Genomic DNA, 19034 nt, shown 5'->3' on the forward strand with positions numbered 1-19034 from the left:
CCTAATCCCAAATCAATTAGCCGGGTGCGGAGGTGGGTTTTAAAACCCTCAAACATTGAGTCTCCATTAATGTTGATTTATTGACCTGTGTTCGATATGCAGCATGCTTCATGGAAATGTAAGTTCTGTGCAACTACCCATAGAAAGGAAATAAAATATTCACTGTGTCAATCAGTAGTTTAACACAATAAAGTCAGACTTATTCTGATTCATGTATAATCCTATTTATTCAGTCATGTGAACAGCTAAATAACATCTTGTGGACTTGTGAATATATAACTGAGTCAAGTATATTCATCATAGCACCTTTTTCCATATAGTCACAAAGTCCTTCAAATAATTATATAACAAGAAACTAGAAAATTACATTCTCTGCTTTTGAGCTCAGGGCAGCATCTTCCCACGTCTGCTTGTCAGTGTGACGGTTTCATTCCTAATGTGATTGGTGATGTTCTTGTGATCGTCCTGTGACCTCTCAGTGTCCTCAGACTTATCCTGACAGTCATCGGGCCTTCATGTGTCAAAGTCATGTGCTCAGAGATGGAGCATCACACTCACAGTGAAGGATCCTTGCAACAGCTGGCACGTAATGGTTAATAAAGTTTGTAAAAATAGTTTTGTATAGATGGTCACTGTCACAGTCCCGGTGTGGTGTGGGTGAACAGTGAGAAACTTTGAATACTGTGACACACTTCTGCTTTTATTCCACACTTCTGCTTGATTTCAGTTTCTGTACGTGAGTCCTGCTGTTTGGTGCGGTCGTTCAATAAGCTTTACACTAATGGAAAAAAGATTTAATATAAACGTTTTGTAGTTTTCCAAAGTGGAACTGGAGCCTCAAAGGGTGTTGGCAGGAATCATGTCGGGTCAACAAAGAAAACTTTGTTCTTTGCAAACAAAACCCACATCTCCCTCTTTCTGAGTTCTGCCTTTATTGCTCTTATACCAACACTGGTCAGTATTTGAGCAACAATTCAACAAACACTATGCTGACAATTCTCTTCTGACCCATCCAGTCGACCAGTCCCAGTCACGTGGAATATGGGAGGAGAAAAGAGGAGGGGGTATCATACCACTCTGTTGTACTGGAGAAAACAGATAACACTTCCTCTATATACGTTTCAATCAGTATGGCAATCATGCTCTAATAATTTCTGTACTCTCCTCATTGTATTTCTTCTACCGAGACTTTCTGAGTTTTACTCTCCTTCTTCCTGCATCACTCAGGACCAGGCAGCTACAGAAGAGACCTTCTTGTCGATGAAAAATCCCAGGTAGGTACAGTAAAGCTTATTGTACATATTTGAAGCTAAATAACGATGATATGCTGTTGCTGTTTTCTTAAAGTTATGATTTTGTGTGAGGGAGGCAGAGTCATACACCTAGTTCAGTTGATATATTCCACCACTGTGGAACAGATGTCTGGATAAATATATATTTATGTCAAAAGCATTTCTATTATAATACAAATATGATAATATTCATGATGTGGTTTTATGCAGCCTCACTCTCAAAACAAAACAGGGCGAGGCATAAGCACTTTAAATGCTGTGGTGACTGAAAATGCATGTGGCTCATGTTGCACTAATTGATTTAGGATGGATTGACGATGAGACACAGGGAGGTTTGCAGAGACTGACTGGGTCTGTTCACCATGAGCAGCAGACTGAGCAGAATACACTGTGGCACTGCATCCTTCTATATGATCACAATACAGACGAAAGAAGCACTGATACACTAATAAATACTGGTTGCATTGCAGTATCTTGGTATATCTGGGTATTGGCCTTCAGATACAGCAGAGCTAACCCTGCAGCTGTCGACAGTATTACTGATGCACATTTACACAAAACCAGTTCACAACCCTTTTGTCAACCATGTTTAGTGATGCTTGATGTTGCTGAGAGGTTTCGCAAATTAATAATTGCCTTGAACTGTAAGACAGACTGTTTCCTGTTCATGTGACAAAACATGAATTGAATACATTCATACGAGTTTATTTATTTTGTCAATTTATTTAATAATGGATTTCATAAATTCCTCTCATTCAGTCAGGAAATCTGAAGATGGAGAAAGAATACCCACCACAGGTCTCAGCTCCACCATACCCTGGACCACCTATGAACTATGGGGGTGTGGTACATCCGCAAGACACGTATCCTCAGCCGGGATTCTCACCTGGTGCAACTCCACCTGTGGCTTATCAAGGAGGTTTGTGTCTGAGGTTCACACCTTTGAAAAAAGCTCAACTGTTTGTATCATGTGTGTAACAACTTATACACATAACCATCTGGGAGGTAGAGGAGAATAGAAGAATATCACTACTTGGCAGGTATATGTTAGTTATTGTTTGCAAATGCTTTTATGTTTTTAATCGGTGATTAATCGAAATATCTGTGGTGAACCTTTCTTTCCTGTTTATGTAAACCATGTGTTTCACCGACCCTGTGCTCCCTTTGCTCCAGTGCCAACAACATCAGTTGAGGAGATGCGTGCGTGTGTCAAACACAGTATCGATGCCTGTCCATTTCCCAGCACATGTGCATGCACAGTCATCTCTTTATATACAGTCTATGACACACATCCTTGTATTAAAGGTTCATTGACACACGTGTGAACTCACATCTGTGACTCGACAGACCAGTGAGGCTAGGTCAGCGGGTGGAATCCTCGGCTTCCAACCAAACTGATCTGAAGAATAGTTCAATTGTAGCTCAACAAAAAGCCATTGTTCGGTGTTTTGTATGTGCACAGTTACATTTTGAGAGCGATTTTTTACAACAGACGAGTGAGAATTCCTCTGCTACTTTTTCATGAACTCCACATATGTCAAATTAACAATATTCCAACCTGAATCAAACAGAATAAAAAACTACATGGCCCAGTTGGATGACTCGGTAGATCCTCACAAAGTAAAGCTGATGGAAAAACAGAGCACTCATCATGAAACAGACCATGATCCCCTGATCAAATTATAGTTGTTGTGCAGCCTCTGCTGGTCTTGTTGAGTCAGTGCAGTGGACTGTACCAACAGAAATGATCCCAACAGTAAAACATAAAGCAAAAGCATGTGTTTGAAATAAAAAACGAAACAAAAAAACAAACACAACAGAACTTCTGCAGTGTGTAATGAGTTTGATCATACACAGCAGTCAGAAGTTGGTCTTGAAAAGGGACACCATGTAAAAACTATGGAGGAAAATTGTTAATTTTACTGTGCTGTGCATTTCTCATCCTCAGTCACTCATGTGGTTGTAACACCTGCACTGCAGGACGTCCCAGGACAAATGTTGTGTCCTAATTGCCACCAGACTGTGGTCACCACCACGGAGCACAAAGCGGGCCTCATGACGTGGGCCATTTGCGGCGGCCTCACCATCTTTGGGTAAAAATGATCTTTTAGATTGAAACTTGCTGCACATAGTTTCAATTGGGTGATATCTTTTGGAAAATGCAAGGAGACGTCCTAAAATATAATCTGAAATGATGTCAATTCAGGATAAGAAAAAGTACAAGATATATAAAACCATGTTTTCAGGGTTATTGTTGTAGGTGGAAAAAAAGGTTGTGAAGTTCTAAATCCCTTTGTTTTCCTCACAGGTGTTTTCTTTGCTGCTGTATCCCCTTCTGCATTGATTCCTGCAAAGATGTGGAGCATCGCTGTCCATCCTGTAACAGAGTCATCTACTTATACAAGCGAATGTGAAACTATCTTGAATGTGAATAACAGAACCTACACATGCAGTGGCTTATTAGTGGTTTGCTCTAAAGCATTGATTTATTACGAACCAAAACTGGACATCTATATATTTGGCCAAATTATTTCTATCCATTAATGTATACAGTAAATGTTTGACTTTTAAACAAAGAACTATAAACTCTTAGTTTGTAAGCTAGCTTCGTCGCTGTTTGCGGAGTTACACTGTTCCCCCTTTTTGCTTTGGAAAAAAGAAAAGGTAAAATCTTTTCTGGTGCTACTTTTAGTTTAAGAGGATTATTGGTCTCTTAATGGTCTTTGTGATGTAATTTCAAATTGTTTTATTTTGGTCACAGCTAACTGCTTTTCAAGGAATAAAAGGTCAAACAATGAAAGAATTGGGTCTCCTGGTTTCGCTCTACTATTCAACAGTGTAACATGCAGTAATTACAGAAGGTGATGTTGAAGTGATACAAGATACTTAATTACAACGTTGTAACAATTATGTTATTGTAAGAAAAATTCACTTTTTGTTTTGGCCATATAGATTTGTTTCAGGTTGCTAAACTTTAAAGGGAAAGTGAAAGTGTTTCCTATAAAATCACTTTCTCCTGACATGGTTGCAGAACCACTCCCTGCAGAGCCTTACGAGGACTTAAAGCTGTCACTACTACTGTGACTGTCGAGCTAAAGCTAATTTCTTTACTTTGACATAACGATCAGTGCATCTATTGAATAAACAGCACAACATATTTATTTTCTCACATTTCAACATGCTGTAAGTATATGCAGCTGGTATAGTTCAATAGGAATTTGACAGAACAATTATTACTCATGTAAAATATTTTTTATTTATTTTCCCTCTCTATCCTTTTCACTGCAGCCTTTTGTTGAGAGTGTTTTCTTGTGTGATTTACAGTTTGATTAAATTCAGTTATCTCAAAACGTATCCTCATATGTTTGTCTCACACACATCAAAAACCACAGGCCCACAGTAATGAAAGTCTCAAATGAAACAAAAAACGACAGGCATTGAGTTTTTACTAGTTACCTAATATCAAAACAGAGAAACAAACTCCCAACCACCATGCAGTGAGTCACCATTAAAGTCTCTGATGGAGGATAGTTTTTGTTTATTTTAAGTCATGTGCTTTCCTGTAAACGTGTGAGGGAAAGTGAAAGTTGCTCATGTCGTATAAAACAGAAATAAGTGACTGTCCAGTGCCACATTCTCAAAGGAAAGGGCTGAAGGAACAACGTTTAAAGATCAAGGGATCAAGTTCATCCCTTTCTATAGGGTAAGTTCTCCTCATGCTATTATAACCCTGAGTGGAAGTGTGATTTCAGTGTAGTGCAATGGTTCATTTGTTAAAACAATCCCGTAAATAATGGTTTTTTTATGATGATGATATATGTTCTGTCTGTTTATCAACCTCCTCTGCTCTAAGTAACCTGTAATCTGTCCATGGTGCTAAAACAGAAGCCACACTAAAGTCAGAGAGAAGCAAAACGGTGGCAGAACAGACAATTTTGAATAGAATTACACAACATTTGTTTAAAGATTTCCTGATGACAAATGAGGTGCCAGATCCAACCAGGAAATGCACCATTAAGAGTTGTGATTATGAGTTTCAGATGCTCTAAAGGGTTACAATCATTTTTATTAGTTTGGTTTCATCTGGTTTGACCTGGGTCCCTGCCAGCGAGTGAAAGTGAAAGTGAAAGTATAAGTGTTGCCTATAAAAGCATCTTGTCCTCCATGTTGCAGAGTCACTTCGTCCAGAGCCACATAAGCAAAGGTAAGGACTTCCATCTGTCTGTTACTATTGAACTGAATTGAATAACTGTTATTTTAATTTATTAATTTATTGTCATGGATTTTTGTGCAGCCCTTTGTAACATGGTTTAGATAAGTGCTGTATAAATAAAGTTAGTGTTAAAGTTATTATTATTACCCTGTGACTGTCAAGCTAAAGCTAATTTCTTTACTGCATCAAGTGAATAAACAGCACAAACCCATGAGGTCATTTTTCTCACATAACAAAATGCAGTGTATGCTGCTGGAAATAAGTAGTTCAATAGGAATTTGACAAAAGAATTCAGACTCATATAAACTTATATTTTGTATTGTTGTATTGACAGTTATGCTTAAGTTAACAATCTGAATGCATCTTCCACCACTGGGGTGACTTCCTGTATTAACATGTCGTCTGAATGTCTTTACTTCACAGCAATGGGAGCAGGTAAGTCCTGTCACATTTTCAGCTTCTTGTAATATGTTCCAAATGTCCCAATAAACAAATGAACAATAATAAAACAAGAATTAACGAAATCTTTCTCCAAAAACACAGGTTCGTCAACACCAAGTCCTCCAGATGTATCAAGGCCTCCAGTTGTATCAAGGCCTCCAGTTGTATCAAGGCCTCCAGTTGTATCAAGGCCTCCAGTTGTATCAAGTCCTCCAGTTGTATCACCACTCTTTGAGGATCCATGGAGGGAGGTGTCAGCGTGAGTATGATGTAATGTTCAGTCAGTGTGTTTCCATTGTGCCCTCAGTGTGTGTGCTGCTCAACATGTTTTAAACAGCTCGTTGTTGTGTGTGTGTGTGTGTGTGTGTGTGTGTGTGTGTGTGTGTGTGAGTGACAAAAAGAAAGATCACAATTGCAATGTTGTTCAATCATTGTTAAAAGTAACATGGCACTTTATTCAGATTGTTTTTATTTTCTGTCATTTACAGGAAGTACCAGGACAATCTTAAGTTTGTGAAATCTTACAAACCTCAAAACAATCAAGTCAAACATCTCAGGATTCTGCTTCATGGAATATTTGGTGCTGGAAAGTTGAGTTTCATCAACTCTGTCGACAGTGTTTTAAAAGACAGAATTGCAGGTCGAGCTTTGACAGATGCAGTCTCTGGGCCCAGCTTCACCAAAAAGGTTTGCACAACAGGAACGACTAAAACTGCATTGAGGGTAACAACAAAGTGAATTATTATTGAATTCATTTTCAATAATAGTTCACTAATGGAAATACAGGGCAACTTGTACTAATATTAAAATGTCTTGATGATTCATAGTAATAGATTCTAGTCAGCACAACCTAAATGAAATGAAACATTCAATCTGTCTAAATCTGTCTGTTGATCATCTTAGTACTTATTGATTCTTACTTCTTTTAGCTTTGCACCCGTTTCAATTTCATGTGAATGTGTGAACTAGAGGCCCAGAGTTTAATCTGATGCCTCTGTGGATGTTTTATAAGAACTGGATACAAATCACCTTGTGGTGATTCTGGTGTTGGTGTGTTGTTTCTGTCTCCCCCTTCTGTTCTGATCCTGTAGGGGGTGTGGCTGGCTGCAGCTAACAAGGCACACCTGCAATCATTCACCCATCATCCCCTCCATAAAAGCCTGGTCCTGACTCCACTACTCTGCCAGTTAATTCCGTCTAGTCTGGTAGCGTACAGTAATGACAACCGCGGATTCTTGCTTCTCGTTTTTTGTGTGTTTCATATTGAACCCGTTTTATTTTCTTTTTCTACACAGACTCCTCGGTGTGCCTTGTTGCTGCTCTTCGGTTTTTGTTTTCCCTCGTGCTTGTTGTCCGGTGGATAGTTTGGCCAGCCAGCACCCTGCCTCCACAGCCTGCCCGTTTTGGTTTTGGTGATATTAAACGTTTCATTAACATTGAAACTATTCTCAGTGTCTGCTTTGGGGTCCAACAAAGAACCAACCCATAACACACCTGAGTGAAATTTGCTCAAAAGTTCAAGTTTCCTCTCTTTGGGGTCCTCAGGCAGTTTCTCCTGCTGTCCCCACACATTCCTGATCGGCCCACTGACACCTGCTGATATTTCCATTGACTGATGTAAATAATTTCACCTTCTGCCTTAAAGTACAAGACCTTCAAATTCTCCAGAGGACCAGAGAGCACTTACTCTTTTGTTATCAATGACATCATGGGCTTTGAGGAAGGATCTGACTGTGGAGTCCCTGTGGAAGACGTCAAACTGGCCCTGAGAGGACACGTGGAAGAAGGTTACAAGGTACAACACTCTGAACTTTGATATTATTTCAAGTCTACTGTTAACTAACAAAAACATTATTCTTTTATATTTGTATCAGTTATCAAAGTTATTATTGAACTTTGACAAACGTGATGTGCACATTTCCTGTCTCTGAAAACAAAGAGAACTTTCTTACATTTCTTTTTCAAATATCAAACTTCTCTCCTTTATTGGCAAATTGTGTACATAAGTTAAATATTGTGAAATAATGGCAGGAATGTGTGTCACATTAACAATATGATGTGTGTATGTGTGAGAGACTTCACATTACATGAAACATTATTGGATTGTATTTCATTGATTTCCAGTTCAACCCTGAACGAGGACTGACGGAGGGGGACATTGGCTACAACTCACATCCCACTGTGGAAGACAAAGTTCATGTTCTGGTGTGTGTTGTTCCTGTGGGCTCAGTGTCTTTGTTAAGTGATGAGATTGTGAAGAAGATGAGAAAGGTCAGACTGGCAGCCAGTGAACTGGGTGAGTGCTCAACAATTATTTCTCTGTGTGGACTAATAGTGTCACATTGGATTCTATGAATTAAAATACCAGGAAACAAATGTGTGAAATACTGATCAGGTTTCTCTATTGACAGATATTCCCCAACTGGCTATTCTCACCAAAGTTGATGAAGCCTGTCCCGAGGCTGCAGGGGACTCAAGGAATATCTATAAGAGCAGATACCTGAAGGAACAGGTACAGTTTGGAGTTATTGTACAATGTCATTTTTCAGCATATATGTCATGTTTGTTCATCGCTGTACGATTACTGATCAACATAAATGTTGTTACTTAGGTTGATAAATTCCACATGCTGCTGGGCCTCCCACTGAACTGCATCTTCCTCGTGAAGAACTACGATAAGGAAACTGAGTTAAATGAAGGAATGAGCGCTGTGACCGTGTGCGCACTGAGACAGATGGTTTTGTTTGGAGATGACTTCCTTAACAACCTGGAAACATGAATGACCCTGAGGCAAATACTCAGTAGGTGATTTCATGTTCAGTGACAGTAAAGTTACACAGCTACAGTCACAGTGGGAACCGTTGGGTTTCTCTATAGTTTCTAAGGTCTTGACCTTACTATATAATCAATGATGACTTACTAATATATGCTTAGAAGGGTAAACTACTCCTGCAGACTGTTATAATGTCTGCAGTTTGTTGTCTTGAGATCATTTTCATGTACGATGAAAGTTCATTTAAAGGCATTTTTAATTATTGTTACAATGTGACTTAACAGCATCTGTTTCATTCTCTAATGCCGCCTCCTATCAATGAATCAATAATCAAAACAATTTCACAGAATAAATGAAGTATTAATGTCTTTATATCATTTCACTCATTGAGACTTTGCACAATAGCAGGACAATGCTCTGTCATCACGTCGTTAGCTTGGTGTGACGTCATCACGTGATCTGGTCAACATCTCAGCTGTTGTGATGGCACTACATAAAGACTTTATGTCTGTTTATTTTGGTCACAGCTAACTGCTTTTCAAGGAAACATAATTATGTGCAAAATAAAAGGTCAAACAATGAAAGAATTGGGTCTCCTGGTTTCGCTCTACTATTCAACAGTGTAACATGCAGTAATTACAGAAGGTGATGTTGAAGTGATACAAGATACTTAATTACAACGTTGTAACAATTATGTTATTGTAAGAAAAATTCACTTTTTGTTTTGGTTCAATTTCAGTTACTGCCATAACCATAAAACCCACTATTTGGAACTCCCTGTGTTCACCACTAGGATGTGCTGTGTCCTCCATTGCAGGCATAGACCCATATAGATTTGTTTCAGGTTGCTAAACTTTAAAGGGAAAGTGAAAGTGTTTCCTATAAAATCACTTTCTCCTGACATGGTTGCAGAACCACTCCCTGCAGAGCCTTACGAGGACTTAAAGCTGTCACTACTACTGTGACTGTCAAGCTAAAGCTAATTTCTTTACTTTGACATAACGATCAGTGCATCTATTGAATAAACAGCACAACATATTTATTTTCTCACATATCAACATGCTGTAAGTATATGCAGCTGGTATAGTGCAATAGGAATTTGACAGAACAATTATTACTCATGTAAAATATTTTTTATTTATTTTCCCTCTCTATCCTTTTCACTGCAGCCTTTTGTTGAGAGTGTTTTCTTGTGTGATTTACAGTTTGATTAAATTCAGTTATCTCAAAACGTATCCTCATATGTTTGTCTCACACACATCAAAAACCACAGGCCCACAGTAATGAAAGTCTCAAATGAAACAAAAACGACAGGCATTGAGTTTTTACTAGTTACTTAATATCAAAACAGAGAAACAAACTCCCAACCACCATGCAGTGAGTCACCATTAAAGTCTCTGATGGAGGATAGTTTTTGTTTATTTTAAGTCATGTGCTTTCCTGTAAACGTGTGAGGGAAAGTGAAAGTTGCTCATGTCCTATAAAACAGAAATAAGTGACTGTCCAGTGCCACATTCTCAAAGGAAAGGACTGAAGGAACAACGTTTAAAGATCAAGGGATCAAGTTCATCCCTTTCTATAGGGTATGTTCTCCTCATGCTATTATAACCCTGAGTGGAAGTGTGATTTCAGTGTAGTGCAATGGTTCATTTGTTAAAACAATCCCGTAAATAATGCTTTTTTTATGATGATGATATATGTTCTGTCTGTTTATCAACCTCCTCTGCTCTAAGTAACCTGTAATCTGTCCATGGTGCTAAAACAGAAGCCACACTAAAGTCAGAGAGAAGCAAAACAATGCAGAACAGACAATTTTGAATAGAATTACACAACATTTGTTTAAAGATTTCCTGATGACAAATGAGGTGCCAGATCCAACCAGGAAATGCACCATTAAGAGTTGTGATTATGAGTTTCAGATGCTCTAAAGGGTTACAATCATTTTTATTAGTTTGGTTTCATCTTGTTTGACCTGGGTCCCTGCCAGCGAGTGAAAGTGAAAGTGAAAGTATAAGTATTGCCTATAAAAGCATCTTGTCCTCCATGTTGCAGAGTCACTTCGTCCAGAGCCACATATGCAAAGGTAAGGACTTCCATCTGTCTGTTACTATTGAACTGAATTGAATAACTGTTATTTTAATTTATTAATTTATTGTCATGGATTTTTGTGCAGCCCTTTGTAACCTTGTTTAGATAAGTGCTATACAAATAAAGTTAGTGTTAAAGTTATTATTATTACCCTGTGACTGTCAAGCTAAAGCTAATTTCTTTACTGCATCAAGTGAATAAACAGCACAAACCCATGAGGTCATTTTTCTCACATAACAAAATGCAGTGTATGCTGCTGGTAATAAGTAGTTCAATAGGAATTTGACAAAAGAATTCAGACTCATATAAAATTATATTTTGTATTGTTGTATTGACAGTTATGCTTAAGTTAACAATCTGAATGCATCTTCCACCACTGGGGTGACTTCCTGTATTAACATGTCGTCTGAATGTCTTTACTTCACAGCAATGGGAGGAGGTAAGTCCTGTCACATTTTCAGCTTCTTGTAATATGTTCCAAATGTCCCAATAAACAAATGAACAATAATAAGACAAGAATTAATGAAATCGTTCTCAAAAAACACAGTTTGGTCACTTGTAATTGGTCCGACACTCTGGAGGAATGTGTCAGCGTGAGTATGATGTAACATTCAGTCAGTGTGTTTCCATTATGCCCTCAGTGTGTGTGCTGCTGCTGCTCAACATGTTTTAAACAGCTCATTGTTGTTGTGCAATCATTGTTAAAAGTAACATGGCACTTTATTCAGATTGTTTTTTATTTTCTGTCATTTACAGGAAGTACCAGGACAATCTTGAGTTTGTGAAATCTTACAAACCTCAAAACAATCAAGTCAAACATCTCAGGATTCTGCTTCATGGACCAGTTGGTGCTGGAAAGTCGAGTTTCATCAACTCTGTCGACAGCATTTTAAAAGACAGACCTGCAGGTCGAGTTATGACAGATGCAATCTCTGGGAGCAACTTCACCAAAAAGGTTTGCACAACAGGAAAGACTAAAACTGCATTGAGGGTAACAACAAAGTGAATTATTATTGAATTCATTTTCAATAATAGTTCACTAATGGAAATACAGAGCAACTTGTACTAATATTAAAATGTCTTGATGTTTCATAGTAATAGATTCTAGTCAGCACAACCTAAATGAAATGAAACATTCAATCTGTCTAAATCTGTCTGTTGATCATCTTAGTACTTATTGATTCTTACTTCTTTTAGCTTTGCACCCGTTTCAATTTCAGGTGAATGTGTGAACTAGAGGCCCAGAGTTTAATCTGATGCCTCTGTGGATGTTTTATAAGAACTGGATACAAATCACCTGAGTGAAATTTGCTCAAAAGTTCAAGTTTCCTCTCTTTGGGGTCCTCAGGCAGTTTCTCCTGCTGTCCCCACACATTCCTGATCGGCCCACTGACACCTGCTGATATTTCCATTGACTGATGTAAATAATTTCACCTTCTGCCTTAAAGTACAGGACCTTCAAATTCTCCAGAGGACGAGAGAGCACTTACTCTTTAGTTTTCAATGACATCATGGGCTTTGAGAAAGGATCTGACTGTGGAGTCCCTGTGGAAGACGTCAAACTGGCCCTGAGAGGACACGTGGAAGAAGGTTACAAGGTACAACACTCTGAACTTTGATATTATTTCAAGTCTACTGTTAACTAACAAAAACATTATTATTTTATATTTGTATCAGTTATCAAAGTTATTATTGAACTTTGACAAACGTGATGTGCACATTTCCTGTCTCTGAAAACAAAGAGAACTTTCTTACATTTCTTTTTCAAATATCAAACTTCTCTCCTTTATTGGCAAATTGTGTACATAAGTTAAATATTGTGAAATAATGGCAGGAATGTGTGTCACATTAACAATATGATGTGTGTATGTGTGAGAGATTTCACATTACATGAAACATTATTGGATTGTATTTGATTGATTTCCAGTTCAACCCTGAACGAGGACTGATGGAGGGGGACATTGGCTACAACTCACATCCCACTGTGGAAGACAAAGTTCATGTTCTGGTGTGTGTTGTTCCTGTGAGCTCAGTGTCTGTGTTAAGTGATGAGATTGTGATGAAGATGAGAGAGGTCAGACTGGCAGCCAGTGAACTGGGTGAGTGCTCAACAATTATTTCTCTGTGTGGACTAATAGTGTCACATTGGATTGTATGAATTAAAATACCAGGAAACAAATGTGTGAAATACTGATCAGGTTTCTCTATTGACAGATATTCCCCAACTGGCTATTCTCACCAAAGTTGATGAAGCCTGTCCCAAGGCTGCAAGGGACTCAAGGAATATCTATAAGAGCAGATACCTGAAGGAACAGGTACAGTTTGGAGTTATTGTACAATGTCATTTTTCAGCATATATGTCATGTTTGTTCATCGCTGTACGATTACTGATCAACATAAATGTTGATACTTAGGTTGATAAATTCCACATGCGGCTGGGCCTCCCACTGAACTGCATCTTCCTTGTGAAGAACTACAATGAGGAAACTGAGTTAAATGAAGGAATGAGCGCTGCGATCGTGTGCGCACTGAGACAGATGGTTTTGTTTGGAGAAGACTTCCTCAACAACCTGGAAACATGAATGACCCTGAGGCAAATACTCAGTAGGTGATTTCATGTTCAGTGACAGTAAAGTTACACAGCTACAGTCACAGTGGGAACCGTTGGGTTTCTCTATAGTTTCTAAGGTCTTGACCTTACTATATAATCAATGATGACTTACTAATATATGCTTAGAAGGGTAAACTACTCCTGCAGACTGTTATAATGTCTGCAGTTTGTTGTCTTGAGATCATTTTCATGTACGATGAAAGTTCATTTAAAGGCATTTTGAATTATTGTTACAATGTGACTTAACAGCATCTGTTTCATTCTCTAATGCCGCCTCCTATCAATGAATCAATAATCAAAACAATTTCACAGAATAAATGAAGTATTAATGTCTTTATATCATTTCACTCATTGAGACTTTGCACAATAGCAGGACAATGCTCTGTCATCACGTCGTTAGCTTGGTGTGACGTCATCACGTGATCTGGTCAACATCTCAGCTGTTGTGATGGCACTACATAAAGACTTTATGTCTGTTTATTTTGGTCACAGCTAACTGCTTTTCAAGGAAACATAATTATGTGCAAAATAAAAGGTCAAACAATGAAAGAATTGGGTCTCCTGGTTTCGCTCTACTATTCAACAGTGTAACATGCAGTAATTACAGAAGGTGATGTTGAAGTGATACAAGATACTTAATTACAACGTTGTAACAATTATGTTATTGTAAGAAAAATTCACTTTTTGTTTTGGTTCAATTTCAGTTACTGCCATAACCATAAAACCCACTATTTGGAACTCCCTGTGTTCACCACTAAGATGTGCTGTGTCCTCCGTTACAGGCATAGACCCATATAGATTTGTTTCAGGTTGCTAAACTTGAAAGGGAAAGTGAAAGTGTTTCCTATAAAATCACTTTCTCCTGACATGGTTGCAGAACCACTCCCTGCAGAGCCTTACGAGGACTTAAAGCTGTCACTACTACTGTGACTGTCGAGCTAAAGCTAATTTCTTTACTTTGACATAACGATCAGTGCATCTATTGAATAAACAGCACAACATATTTATTTTCTCACATTTCAACATGCTGTAAGTATATGCAGCTGGTATAGTTCAATAGGAATTTGACAGAACAATTATTACTCATGTAAAATATTTTTTATTTATTTTCCCTCTCTATCCTTTTCACTGCAGCCTTTTGTTGAGAGTGTTTTCTTGTGTGATTTACTGTTTGATTAAATTCAGTTATCTCAAAACGTATCCTCATATGTTTGTCTCACACACATCAAAAACCACAGGACCACAGTAATGAAAGTCTCAAATGAAACAAAAACGACAGGCATTGAGTTTTTACTAGTTACCTAATATCAAAACAGAGAAACAAACTCCCAACCACCATGCAGTGAGTCACCATTAAAGTCTCTGATGGAGGATAGTTTTTGTTTATTTTAAGTCATGTGCTTTCCTGTAAACGTGTGAGGGAAAGGGAAAGTTGCTCATGTCGTATAAAACAGAAATGAGTGACTGTCCAGTGCCACATTCTCAAAGGAAAGGGCTGAAGGAACAACGTTTAAAGATCAAGGGATCAAGTTCATCTCCTTCTATAGGGTAAGTTCTCCTCATGCTATTATAACCCTGAGTGGAAGTGTGATTTCAGTGTAGTGCAATGGTTCATTTGTTAAAACAATCCCGTAAATAATGCTTTTTTATGATGATGATATATGTTCTGTCTGTTTATCAACCTCCTCTGCTCTAAGTAACCTGTAATCTGTCCATGGTGCTAAATCAGAAGCCACACTAAAGTCAGAGAGAAGCAAAACAATGGCAGAACAGACAATTTTGAATAGAATTACACAACATTTGTTTAAAGATTTCCTGATGACAAATGAGGTGCCAGATCCAACCAGGAAATGCACCATTAAGAGTTGAGATTATGAGTTTCAGATGCTCTAAAGGGTTACAATCATTTTTATTAGTTTGGTTTCATCTGGTTTGACCTGGGTCCCTGCCAGCGAGTGAAAGTGAAAGTGAAAGTATAAGTGTTGCCTATAAAAGCATCTTGTCCTCCATGTTACAGAGTCACTTTGTCCAGAGCCACATAAGCAAAGGTAAGGACTTCCATCTGTCTGTTACTATTGAACTGAATTGAATAACTGTTATTTTAATTTATTAATTTATTGTCATGGATTTTTGTGCAGCCCTTTGTAACCTTGTTTAGATAAGTGCTATACAAATAAAGTTAGTATTAAAGTTATTATTATTACCCTGTGACTGTCAAGCTAAACATAATTTCTTTACTGCATCAAGTGAATAAACAGCACAAACCCATGAGGTCATTTTTCTCACATAACAAAACGCAGTGTATGCTGCTTGTAATAAGTAGTTCAATAGGAATTTGACAAAAGAATTCGGACTCATATAAAATTATATTTTGTATTGTTCTATTGACAGTTATGCTTAAGTTAACAATCTGAATGCATCTTCCACCACTGGGGTGACTTCCTGTATTAACATGTCGTCTGAATGTCTTTACTTCACAGCAATGGGAGGAGGTAAGTCCTGTCACATTTTCAGCTTCTTGTAATATGTTCCAAATGTCCCAATAAACAAATGAACAATAATAAAACAAGAATTAACGAAATCTTTCTCAAAAAACACAGTTTGGTCACTTGTATTTGGTCCGACACTCTTTAAGCATCCATGGAGGGAGGTGTCAGTGTGAGTATGATGTATGTTCAGTCAGTGTGTTTCCATTGTGCCCTCAGTGTGTGTGCTGCTGCTGCTGCTCAACATGTTTTAAACAGCTCGTTGTGTGTGTGTGTGTGTGTGTGTGTGTGTGTGTGTGTGTGTGTGTGTGTGTGTGTGTGTGTGTGTGTGACAAAAAGAAAGATCACAATTGCAATGTTGTTCAATCATTGTTAAAAGTAACACAGCACTTTATTCAGATTGTTTTTTATTTTCTGTCATTTACAGGAAGTACCAGGACAATCTTGAGTTTGTGAAATCTTACAAACCTCAAAACAATCAAGTCAAACATCTCAGGATTCTGCTTCATGGACCAGTTGGTGCTGGAAAGTCGAGTTTCATCAACTCTGTCGACAGCATTTTAAAAGACAGACCTGCAGGTCGAGTTATGACAGACGCAGTCTCTGGGACCAGCTTCACCAAAAAGGTTTGCACAACAGGAAAGACTAAAACTGCATTGAGGGTAACAACAAAGTGAACTATTATTTAATTCATTTTCAATAATAGTTCACTAATGGAAATACAGAGCAACTTGTACTAATATTAAAATGTCTTGATGTTTCATAGTAATAGATTCTAGTCAGCACAACCTAAATGAAATGAAACGTTCAATCTGTCTAAATCTGTCTGTTGATCATCTTAGTACTTATTGATTCTTACTTCTTTTAGCTTTGCACCCGTTTCAATTTCATGTGAATGTGTGAACTAGAGGCCCAGAGTTTAATCTGATGCCTCTGTGGATGTTTTATAAGAACTGGATACAAATCACCTGAGTGAAATTTGCTCAAAAGTTCAAGTTTCCTCTCTTTGGGGTCCTCAGGCAGTTTCTCCTGCTGTCCCCACACATTCCTGATCAGCCCACTGACACCTGCTGATATTTCCATTGACTGATGTAAATAATTTCACCTTCTGCCTTAAAGTACAGGACCTTCAAATTCTCCAGAGGAGTAGAGAGCACTTACTCTTTTGTTTTCAATGACATCATGGGCTTTGAGGAAGGATCTGACTGTGGAGTCTCTGTGGAAGACGTCAAACTGGCCCTGAGAGGACACGTGGAAGAAGGTTACAGGGTACAACACTCTGAACTTTGATATTATTTCAAGTCTACTGTTAACTAACAAAAACATTATTATTTTATATTTGTATCAGTTATCAAAGTTATTATTGAACTTTGACAAACGTGATGTGCACATTTCCTGTCTCTGAAAACAAAGAGAACTTTCTTACATTTCTTTTTCAAATATCAAACTTCTCTCCTTTATTGGCAAATTGTGTACATAAGTTAAATATTGTGAAATAATGGCAGGAATGTGTGTCACATTAACAATATGATGTGTGTATGTGTGAGAGACTTCACATTACATGAAACATTATTGGATTGTATTTCATTGATTTCCAGTTCAACCCTGAACGAGGACTGATGGAGGGGGACATTGGCTACAACTCACATCCCACTGTGGAAGACAAAGTTCATGTTCTGGTGTGTGTTGTTCCTGTGGGCTCAGTGTCTTTGTTAAGTGATGAGATTGTGATGAAGATGAGAGAGGTCAGACTGGCAGCCAGTGAACTGGGTGAGTGCTCAACAATTATTTCTCTGTGTGGACTAATAGTGTCACATTGGACTGTATGAATTAAAATACCAGGAAACAAATGTGTGAAATACTGATCAGGTTTCTCTATTGACAGATATTCCCCAACTGGCTATTCTCACCAAAGTTGATGAAGCCTGTCCCAAGGCTGCAGGGGACTCAAGCAATATCTATAAGAGCACATACCTGAAGGAACAGGTACAGTTTGGAGTTATTGTACAATGTCATTTTTCAGCATATATGTCATGTTTGTTCATCGCTGTACGATTACTGATCATCATAAATGTTTTTACTTAGGTTGATAAATTCCACATGCTGCTGGGCCTCCCACTGAACTGCATCTTCCTTGTGCAGAACTACGATGAGGAAACTGAGTTAAATGAAGGAATGAGCGCTGCGATCGTGTGCGCACTGAGACAGATGGTTCAGTTTGGAGAAGACTTCCTCAACAACCTGGAAACATGAATGACCCTGAGGCAAATACTCAGTAGGTGATTTCATGTTCAGTGACAGTAAAGTTACACAGCTACAGTCACAGTGGGAACCGTTGGGTTTCTCTATAGTTTCTAAGGTCTTGACCTTACTATATAATCAATGATGACTTACTAATATATGCTTAGAAGGGTAAACTAATCCTGCAGACTGTTATAATGTCTGCAGTTTGTTGTCTTGAGATCATTTTCATGTACGATGAAAGTTCATTTAAAGGCATTTTGAATTATTGTTACAATGTGACTTAACAGCATCTGTTTCATTCTCTAATGCCGCCTCCTATCAATGAATCAATAATCAAAACAATTTCACAGAATAAATGAAGTATTAATATCTTTACATCATTTCACTCATTGAGACTTTGCACAATAGCAGGACAATGCTCTGTCATCACGTCGTTAGCTTGGTGTGACGTCATCACGTGATCTGGTCAACATCTCAGCTGTTGTGATGGTGCCTTCACGTGCCGCCGGAAAGGAGTGATTCAAAAGCTCTCGTCTTTTTGCTGACTCCCAGTATTTAATACATTACCTGCCCTAATAAATGAGTTCTGCTTCGCTTGCTTGGTCTCTGCAAATTCTTTTGCTGCAGAGACCAATAGACTAATTAATGACAATTGCTAGCACAAACATTTATATTATAATTAAAACATACAGTGGTCAAACAGGTTTTGCTGCTAATTGTCAGTGTCAGTTTTTACATTGGAATGATGACATGTGGACATTGAAAAGGCACAGTGTGTTTGTTAAAGTTAAAAGAGGCACTAAATAAAGACTTTATGTCTGTTTGTCCCTATGTAAACATTTTTCATCTCAGTTTGTGTGAATAAATACATAAATCCTGCACTTTT

At 38.0% G+C, this 19034-nt stretch overlaps 4 protein-coding genes across 14 annotated transcripts; all 4 read left to right on the top strand.

Moving 5' to 3' along the window:
• The first annotated feature begins 1080 nt into the window (after nt 1-1080).
• LOC109639397 (LITAF domain-containing protein-like) lies at nt 1081-4092 on the top strand. The gene is made up of 4 exons (XM_020102827.2): nt 1081-1274; nt 2052-2211; nt 3241-3385; nt 3601-4092. The coding sequence occupies exons 2-4, from the start codon at nt 2067-2069 to the stop codon at nt 3704-3706; spliced, it is 396 nt and encodes a 131-aa protein (XP_019958386.1). The 5' UTR covers nt 1081-1274; nt 2052-2066; the 3' UTR covers nt 3707-4092.
• On the top strand, nt 4067-9303 carry LOC109639418 (interferon-induced protein 44-like). Of its 4 annotated transcripts, XM_069524473.1 has the most exons (11): nt 4067-4153; nt 4902-4995; nt 5466-5496; nt 5840-5940; nt 6049-6082; nt 6119-6205; nt 6435-6669; nt 7592-7741; nt 8071-8242; nt 8358-8458; nt 8558-9303. In XM_069524473.1, exons 4-11 carry the CDS (start codon nt 5901-5903, stop codon nt 8723-8725), a joined length of 987 nt encoding a protein of 328 aa, XP_069380574.1. In that variant the 5' UTR covers nt 4067-4153; nt 4902-4995; nt 5466-5496; nt 5840-5900; the 3' UTR covers nt 8726-9303. The 4 variants fall into 4 exon arrangements, with proteins under 4 accessions (XP_069380574.1, XP_069380571.1, XP_069380572.1 ...); XM_069524470.1 differs by having other exon boundaries at nt 6049-6205; XM_069524471.1 differs by having other exon boundaries at nt 4069-4153; nt 5929-5940; nt 6049-6205.
• LOC138407650 (interferon-induced protein 44-like) lies at nt 9263-13967 on the top strand. Of its 7 annotated transcripts, XM_069524482.1 has the most exons (9): nt 10242-10302; nt 10772-10802; nt 11235-11246; nt 11355-11400; nt 11564-11762; nt 12256-12405; nt 12735-12906; nt 13022-13122; nt 13222-13967. In XM_069524482.1, the coding sequence occupies exons 3-9, from the start codon at nt 11237-11239 to the stop codon at nt 13387-13389; spliced, it is 846 nt and encodes a 281-aa protein (XP_069380583.1). In that variant the 5' UTR covers nt 10242-10302; nt 10772-10802; nt 11235-11236; the 3' UTR covers nt 13390-13967. The 7 variants fall into 7 exon arrangements, with proteins under 7 accessions (XP_069380582.1, XP_069380580.1, XP_069380581.1 ...); XM_069524479.1 differs by having other exon boundaries at nt 10162-10302; nt 11235-11400; XM_069524476.1 differs by lacking the exon at nt 10242-10302 and having other exon boundaries at nt 10676-10802.
• An 860-nt stretch (nt 13968-14827) lies between these two features.
• Nucleotides 14828-19029, top strand: LOC138407649 (interferon-induced protein 44-like). Of its 2 annotated transcripts, none has more exons than XM_069524474.1 (9): nt 14828-14966; nt 15436-15466; nt 15810-15910; nt 16019-16076; nt 16332-16566; nt 17024-17173; nt 17503-17674; nt 17790-17890; nt 17990-19029. In XM_069524474.1, exons 3-9 carry the CDS (start codon nt 15871-15873, stop codon nt 18155-18157), a joined length of 924 nt encoding a protein of 307 aa, XP_069380575.1. In that variant the 5' UTR covers nt 14828-14966; nt 15436-15466; nt 15810-15870; the 3' UTR covers nt 18158-19029. The 2 variants fall into 2 exon arrangements, with proteins under 2 accessions (XP_069380575.1, XP_069380576.1); XM_069524475.1 differs by having other exon boundaries at nt 16332-16530.
• The last annotated feature ends 5 nt before the right edge of the window (nt 19030-19034 follow it).

This window comes from Paralichthys olivaceus, chromosome 5 (assembly GCF_024713975.1).
Source record: "Paralichthys olivaceus isolate ysfri-2021 chromosome 5, ASM2471397v2, whole genome shotgun sequence".
Classification (NCBI taxonomy): Eukaryota; Metazoa; Chordata; class Actinopteri; order Pleuronectiformes; family Paralichthyidae; genus Paralichthys; species Paralichthys olivaceus.

Excerpts from the sequence above, each read along its gene's own strand:
- LOC109639397 (XM_020102827.2), top strand. The coding sequence starts at position 2,067 with ATGGAGAAAGAATACCCACCACAGGTCTCAGCTCCACCATACCCTGGA. Across the intron at positions 2,212-3,240 it reads ACCTGTGGCTTATCAAGGAG|TCACTCATGTGGTTGTAACA; the intron begins GTTTGTGTCTGA and ends TCTCATCCTCAG. Across the intron at positions 3,386-3,600 it reads GGCGGCCTCACCATCTTTGG|GTGTTTTCTTTGCTGCTGTA; the intron begins GTAAAAATGATC and ends TTTTCCTCACAG.
- LOC109639418 (XM_069524470.1), top strand. The coding sequence starts at position 5,901 with ATGTCGTCTGAATGTCTTTACTTCACAGCAATGGGAGCAG. Across the intron at positions 5,941-6,048 it reads CTTCACAGCAATGGGAGCAG|GTTCGTCAACACCAAGTCCT; the intron begins GTAAGTCCTGTC and ends CCAAAAACACAG. Across the intron at positions 8,459-8,557 it reads GCAGATACCTGAAGGAACAG|GTTGATAAATTCCACATGCT; the intron begins GTACAGTTTGGA and ends GTTGTTACTTAG.
- LOC138407650 (XM_069524476.1), top strand. The coding sequence starts at position 10,763 with ATGTTGCAGAGTCACTTCGTCCAGAGCCACATATGCAAAG. Across the intron at positions 11,401-11,563 it reads CTCTGGAGGAATGTGTCAGC|GAAGTACCAGGACAATCTTG; the intron begins GTGAGTATGATG and ends TGTCATTTACAG. Across the intron at positions 11,763-12,255 it reads GGAGCAACTTCACCAAAAAG|TACAGGACCTTCAAATTCTC; the intron begins GTTTGCACAACA and ends TCTGCCTTAAAG.
- LOC138407649 (XM_069524474.1), top strand. The coding sequence starts at position 15,871 with ATGTCGTCTGAATGTCTTTACTTCACAGCAATGGGAGGAG. Across the intron at positions 16,077-16,331 it reads CCATGGAGGGAGGTGTCAGT|GAAGTACCAGGACAATCTTG; the intron begins GTGAGTATGATG and ends TGTCATTTACAG. Across the intron at positions 17,675-17,789 it reads ACTGGCAGCCAGTGAACTGG|ATATTCCCCAACTGGCTATT; the intron begins GTGAGTGCTCAA and ends CTCTATTGACAG.